The 7,928-nt window shown below is 37.5% G+C and overlaps 1 protein-coding gene across 2 annotated transcripts in view; it reads right to left on the reverse strand.

Moving 5' to 3' along the window:
* Nucleotides 1-3,000: 3,000 nt before the first annotated feature.
* Nucleotides 3,001-7,928, reverse strand: part of e2f3 (E2F transcription factor 3) — a 27,928-nt gene continuing 23,000 nt past the window's right edge. Inside the window, exon 7 of one of the 2 annotated variants that reach the window (XM_060904692.1) lies at nt 3,001-4,181. In XM_060904692.1, coding sequence (XP_060760675.1) covers nt 3,934-4,181 — 248 coding nt within the window. In that variant the 3' untranslated portion in view covers nt 3,001-3,933. The remainder of the gene's footprint in view (nt 4,182-7,928) is intronic. The other variant, XM_060904693.1, reaches the window with a different exon arrangement.

The raw sequence follows: 7,928 nt of genomic DNA on the forward strand, positions 1-7,928 counted from the left end.
CATAATAAGCTGCAAGAGTGGACAAATCACAGTAACAAGCAGATTTTATATCTAAGATTTTTTTTTTTTAAATTAATTTCATCGCTGCCCCCCCCCCAACAACCAGAAAAGACAAAAAAAAAAAAATCAACCCTCCTCCATATCAACTTTGACAAATTTTTTGCTCGTTGTGTCCGCGTAACGTCACGGTGGTGCGATGCACTTTGATTTACAATCGATGGGTTTTACTCGGCGGAATAATTGGTGTGTATAAGTCACGGCAGAAAACACAGCAGCTCATAGCTAACTTTTATCATGAGAGGATAATGATACGCTACACGATCACTCCTTCACCAAGAATTTGTACACTTTCATTTCCTTTAGTCTGTGTTAATGCATTTAATTAGCTAGCTCGCAATATATGTTATTATTTTGTATTACCTACTGCTTTTTAGAAGTTAGTCAGGTTTACAGGCAGCCAAAACATGAAGCCGGGTGAACATCCGAGAGCTTCTACTTCCCCGGACTCATTAATAAACGTATAATTTATCCACCATTTCAGAGCTCGACGTTAAATTTTTAATCTACTTGTCCAGTCAGACAAGCGGCAAGATTTTCCACCATCACGGTCGCATCATGTTCTTTCACCTTCAACTGTTCCATTTGGTGCCCCCCCCCCAAGTGTACCCGTGTTGTACCAATTTCAAGACTCCTAAGAGAATCAGTTCTAAAAATATCTGATCCTGTGGCCAACGAGGCGCTTCCCTATGCATAGATTTTGCACGGTATACAGTACATTTTGTTCTCGTTTCCATCGTACTGCAGCCAGTCAAATTCGGTGATCTGTTTTGGAAGGAACTCGCGTTTCCTTTTCTTTTCATATGACTGACTGGTTTCTGTTCGTCCTTTTATCTTTTCAATTTCTTTTAGACGAAACGAAACCGAAAAAACAACCCACAAGTTGGACATTCACGTTGTGAATGAAAATAAACCGTCAGCGAGTTCGGCACCGTCGTAAAATTCCCGCGCAATACTTTACAACAACATTTGTGATGGTTAATGTGAACCATACAAAAGAAATACACAATGAGTGAAATCTCCAAATGAATGAAATGAAGATTCACCACAGATATTTATTTTATTGAGGTATTTGTTCACCATTTCTCCAATTATAGAGTCTAATGACCTATAATTAGATATTATGACATGGTTATTTTTTTTTTTCCCCCCACACGCACCTGCTGTACTCGGCTTCCCTGGGATTTCGTAAACAATAACACGACCGGATCACTGAGGGGATTGAACTCATTTTAATGGAACTCTGGAATAATTACTATTTAAAAAAAAAAAAAAAAAGAGCGATTTCAGATTTGTCTTGCCTGGACCAAACATTTCATTGTCCCAGACAGTCGGACTACCATTAAATGTTGAGCCCTGACTTTAATTGTTTGAAAAGTTAACGTGAAAAATTCTGTCAATTTGTTCACTAAAGTCTTTTGGACAGTTAGTGGTAAGATTTATAAGATTTGAAGAAGTCCCTGAATGAAGCTTATGTACTCTTCACTGCCCTTTACCTCACACCACTACAACGCTTTATTAGAAACGTACGCATCGTGTTATAGATTTCCATAATCCATAAGAATATTCAGTCTACAGCCGAGTAATAACCTGCAGATCCGACATCATTGCGTGATGGCCATTTTAAACATTTAAAGACTATCCATTTAATCTTAAAGGGCTTAATGGGAATTCGAGTAAACTGATAACCACCCTGAGAGAACCCGTGCTGTGGTACATGATCTGCGTGGCATGTTGAAGGCTGCATGGCAACTCCGCTACGCAAAATGACTGGAAGACGTTAGCAATTTGATACTCCATGATACTCAGTCCGAGTGTAGAAACCCATACAGGGAGATTAGATTCTGGCAATCAGGCACAATTCATGTCCAGAATCAGGACCATCAACTATAGCAGTGTCCAAGATCAGGAGAGCAAACTTCATGAAAACTGACCAGTAGTTCACAGGCATTTTAAAGCTGATTAGCTGTTAAACAAGGACAGGGTAGAATAGCTAGCAAGGCTAGTCAAAGAGACATAAAACAAAACTCAGGAAACAGTCCAAGTCAAGTAAAGAGCTTCCTGTGAATGTGTGTTCTGGTGTGGAAGGTGATTTTACAATATAGACTCCAGGGATTAAAACGAAAAGGAAAAAGTTTGAGAGCAAAATAAAATTGATGCAGGACGATCCATAAATCACAGGTCAATGAGAGAATAATTTAAAAAAAAAAAACCTACGCTCACACTAGCAAGTGACAAGCCTCTTGTAATTTGTCTTTAGTTCTAATGAAAAGAGTCGTGTTATATTATAACCTAATACCCTACTTTGTAAATTAGTTCATTTTATAATGCTTAGGTGCTCAGCTTTCTACTAGCTTTATCAGCAGATTAGAAAGCAAGCTAACTGTATTAGCTACATACGATAACCAAAGAGTAGGCATGTAACGATTCAACAATTCGATTCATTATATTGAGTTTTGAAGAGAGAAAAAAAAAATCGTACAAAGAATTTTTTTATTACCAAAAATTGTAATATTTATTTTCCTATTTTTATTAGCTTAAATATTCCTCATTAAATTTAAAAAAACAATAATTATCTTAACCTCGCTTAACTCACTTGTAAAAGTTGGAGTAAAATATAACGGCCTATTAACTAAAATATTCCTTAAAAAAAAAAGTTCACAATTTATCCTTTAATTAAACTTGTACGAACATTTGCACTTCCTCCATTTGCTTCCCTTTTCTTACGCTGTCTGTAAAAAGAGAGCTCTGATTTTTTTATTCAATTGATTTGTACAGTCAATCCCACAACAGCCCTTCCCCATCTTTGATCAGTTTGTTTTTTCACAGCATTCGAGCTGTGCTACTTCCGCCTAGAGTGAAGTCAATTGTATTCCCACTATTGTATGTTATCCTGCCCTCTGCTGTCTAAACAAGCCAGTAAAAACAGATTACGCAGAAGGATAAGAGATTTTTTTTATTTCACCTGATTCGAATAGTCAAAGCTGTACCATGATTTATCGTCACATGATATGTCGTTACATGCCCGCCAGAGACTACAGTGATTGCTGCGACTTTCTTCCAAGCTTTATTTCAGGATAAGATGAAACTGCAGTGTTGTGTGTAATGATACATTTTATTGTCTTGTTTCATGTCATATTGCTTTTTTTCCTTCCATTTTTTTGTGCATCAATCTATAAACGGGAAACAATTGCAGCTCCATCATACGAACCATAGGATTTGCCGGAGGAATCATTCAAGCTGATGTCTCACCTTATAGCTTAAAAAAAAATCTTAATTCAAGTGCTGCTTTATGATTTGTAATTGTAGCACGCACCTGCACTGAAAATAAACACTCACCTGTTGCTTGCTAGTGTGAGATCCTATTTAACACAAAAGTGGGTTTAAGACATAAGGTCCCAATAGTTAGCTTCATATTTTACCCAAGTAGAAATTGAGACCTGAAATGAAAGTCGTTCTGCACTGTGAAGTTTTGACCTTGTGCAGTTATTATGCAGGAAATTTGTTTTGTCTGGAAATGTCAGACGAATCTGCTGAAGCAAACCAGGTTTGCGAGACAAAATAAAACTACCTGGTTACCAGGTTGTAGCTTTGTGGCTCAACTGCAGACATCAAGTCCAAGAAGCTTTCAACATCCACAATACTATGCAAACATCACGCTTACAAAGACAAAAAAACACATTTCCTCTGGATTTACAGAATGAAAAAAACAAACCAAAAAAAATATCAAAACTACAAATCGTGACTGGCGATCCAAAAGTCCAACTGATCCAGACTCAACCAGCGCATCTCATCATGCAAGTCCATTCCCTCCCTATTTAAAAAAAAACAAGCAAACAAAAAAACCCCACACCCATCTCCTGTTCACCTGCAGGCTCACACCATGAGCAGCTCGTCCAGAGGCAGCATGTCCAGGTCGTAGGAGTCAAACAGGTCGCTGATGCCCTGCTCCTCGTCCATGCCCAGTGGGTACTCGTCTCCCAGCAGCGCAGGAGAGAGCGTCACGAATGGCCCCAGGATGGAGGACAGAGATGAGCTCAAGGGAGACAAGGGTGCCATGGTGGTCTGCGTCACGCTACTGTTTGACTGGTTCAAATCAGACATTTCTGTGTCTTTGGTGTCTTCTACAAAAGAGAGCTCAAAGTTAAAATTTGTCAAAGAATATTCCAGAAACTTCAATCTGACTCGATTAAAATAAAACAATCTACAACAAGAGTGCTCTGAGAGCACAATATCCCCAGCTGGCAACGATGCCATGACTCTGGTAAAATGCAAATGAATTGAACGAAATTGCAATTTGCGTATTATCGACATACACTACCGTTCAAAAGTTTGGGGTCACTTAGAAATGTCCTTATTTTTGAAAGAAAAGCACTGTTCTTTTCAATGAAGATCACTTTAAACTAATCAGAAATACACTCTATACATTGCTAATGTGGTAAATGACTATTCTAGCTATATATGAGAATATATAAAATATATGAGAATGAGGACAGGCAGACTATATAGGTGATGATGAAATTGAGAGTAAGTCTGTGACTGGTCTTCTTGTATTTAGTGTATAGTTATAGGTATGTGTATATGTATGTACTGCATATATGTATTGTATGCGTGTCTATATGTATAACATAAGTATCTGTATATATGATTTGATTTGGTCGATATTATACCATGTCGGTATGTTTTGGTATGTTGGTATGTTTTCTTTTTTGTTTATTGCTTTTGTTTTCTTTTGTATATATAGTTTATTATGGTGGAAAGTGACATTTGATTAGCGGTGGTATAGAGGGTTAGGATTGGATAAGTTATTACTTCTTCCTAATCCTTTCTGAACATTGTTATGTTATTGCCTTGTGGCTACGCTATTCTGTTTGTTTATGATGATGTTTTGATTATTGTATTTTTTATTTAAATTTTTACCGTATTTTCTGGACTATAAGCCGCTACTTTTTTCCTAGGTTTTGAACCATGCGGCTTATACAAAGGTGCGGCTATTCTGTGGATTTTTCTTCCACCGCTAGGGGCGCTCTAACCGGAAGTAGAATCAAAAATAAGATAGACGAAAAATCAATGCAAAGAAGAATTAGCAGATCTTTAGCAGATAGAACACGCACGACAAATTACTAACTGGTAATTATTTTCAAATCCAGCGAAGATGATTAAAGTGACTTGTGGTTTCAAACACAGGAATAATGAAGGTAAATAAATACCGGTTATTTTCTCTTGGTTCTGTTCCGTTTTAATCAGCAAAGTTGCTGCTGTGTTAAAAGGCACTGTTCGGAAAGAATCTGTTCAGGTACATACATGTACATTTACAGTACAAAATCGTTCTGTACATGCAGTAAATATCTAAGTTTTCAACATAGAGATCTGCGGCTTATAGCCCGGTGCGGCTTGTATATCTTTTTTTTAATTTTTTTTTTTTTAAATAGCGCGGATGCGGCTTATATACAGGTGCGCTCTATAGTCCAGAAAATACGGTATATCTTTCTTCTTTATTGTTCAGAATAAAGTAATCAATCAATCAATCAATAGCTGCAAATGTCTGGTTTTTGGTGCAATATCTCCATAGGTGTATAGAGGCCCATTTCCAGCAACTCTCACTCCAGTGTTCTAATGGTACAATGTGTTTGCTCATTGCCTCAGAAGGCTAATGGATGATTAGAAAACCCTTGTACAATCATGTTAGCACAGCTGAAAACAGTTGAGCTCTTTAGAGAAGCTATAAAACTGACCTTCCTTTGAGCAGATTGAGTTTCTGGAGCATCACATTTGTGGGGTCGATTAAATGCTCAAAATGGCCAGAAAAATGTCTTGACTATATTTTCTATTCATTTTACAACTTATGGTGGGAAATAAAAGTGTGACTTTTCATGGAAAAGACAAAATTGTCTGGGTGACCCCAAACTTTTGAACGGTAGTGTATAACAAAAAATCGTGTCAAGTTTCATGAAATTCCTCCAAAAATTGTGAGAGGAGTTGATTTCAGAAGGTGAGCGCCCTTCCCGGGACGGACATCGCCACGACATAATCCCCCTTCGGGCCTTTAGGCCAGCGGGGGATAAAAACTAAGGGAAGTTGATTTCAGAAAGCAAGCACACCTTGATGAAATTGCCAAAGTTTGTTAATAATCAAGGGCATAACTCTGGGAAAATTTGCCCAAATTAAACGAAATTTCAATCTGCATATCAACAGTCATATAACAAAGCCTTTTGCCAAGTTTGGTGAAATTCCTGCACAAATTGTGAGAGGAGTTGATTTCAGAAGAGCGTACACCCTCATGGAACTGTCAAAGTACAAGCTATTTAATCAAGGGTCAAAACTCTGGGAAAATTTCCACAAATGAAATTAAATTGCGATATGCGTATTACCGTCATATAACAAGGCCTTTTGCCGAGCTTCGAGAAATTCGTCCAAAAATTGTAAGAGGAGTTGATGTCAGAAGAACGTACACCCTCATGAAATTGTCAAAGTACAAGATTGTTAATCAAGAGCCACAACTCTGGGAAAATGCGACCGAATTGAACAAAACAATATGCGTACTAATGACATATAACAAGGCCTTTTGCCAAGTTTTGTGAAATTCGTCCAAAAATTATGAGTGGAGTTGATTTCAGAAGAAACACACACTCGTAAAATTGTCAAATTATAATTTTGTTAATCAAGGGCTGTAACTCTGGTAAAAATGTGACTGGATTTAACGAAATTACAATGTGTATTACCGACATATAACAAAGAATCCTGCCAAGTTTGGTGAAATTACTCCAAAAATTGTGAGAGGAGTTGATTTCAGAAAGTGAGTACCCTTCCCGGGACGGACGGCTGGACATCGCCACGACATAATCCCTCTTCGGGCCTTTCAGCCAGCGGGGGATAAAAATTGTAAGGGAAGTTGATTTCAGAAAGCAAAGCACACCGATGAAATTGACAAAATACAAGTTTGTTAATAATCAAGGGCATAACTCTGGGAATATTTGCCCAAATTAAACGAAATTTCAATCTGCGCATCACTGTCATATAACAAAGCCTTTTGCCAAGTTTGGTGAAATTCCTCCACAAATTGTGAGAGGAGTTGATTTCAGAAGAACGTACACCCTCATGAAACTGTCAAAGCACAAGTTATTTAATCAAGGATCAAAACTCTGGGAAAATTTTCACAAACAAAATTAAATCGCAATATGTGTATTACCGTCATATAACAAGGCCTTTTGCCAAGCTTTGAGAAATTCGTCCAAAAATTGTGAGAGGAATTGATGTCAGAAGGCAAGCACACCTTCATGAAATTGGGAACATACAAGGTTGTTAATCAAGAGCTGTAACTCCGGGAAAATGCGACCGAATTGAACAAAACAAACAATAAGCGTACTAATGACACATAACAAGGCCTTTTGCCAAGTTGCATGAAATTCGTTCAAAAATTGAGTGGAGTTGATTTCAGAAGAAACACACACTCACATGAAATCGTCAAACTCTAATTTTGTTAATCAAGGGCTGTAACTCTGGTAAAAATGTGACCGGATTTAACCAAATTACAATATGCGTATTACCGACATATAACAAAGAATCCTGCCAAGTTTCGTGAAATTCCTCCAAAAATTGTGAGAGGAGTTGATGTCAGAAGCCGAGCACACCTTCATGAAATTGGGAACGTACAAGGTTGTTAATCAAGAGCTGTAACTCTGGTAAAATGCGACCGAATTGAACAAAATAAAAATATGCGTACTACCGATATACAACAATGCTTTTTGCCAAATTTCGTGAAATTCCTCCAAAAATTGAGACAGGAGTTGATAATCAAGGGCTAACTCTGAATTGAATGAAATTACAATACGCGTATTACTGACATATAAAGAATCCTGCCAAGTTTCATG

The sequence above is a fragment of the Neoarius graeffei genome, chromosome 22, assembly GCF_027579695.1.
Source record: "Neoarius graeffei isolate fNeoGra1 chromosome 22, fNeoGra1.pri, whole genome shotgun sequence".
Taxonomy (NCBI): Eukaryota; Metazoa; Chordata; class Actinopteri; order Siluriformes; family Ariidae; genus Neoarius; species Neoarius graeffei.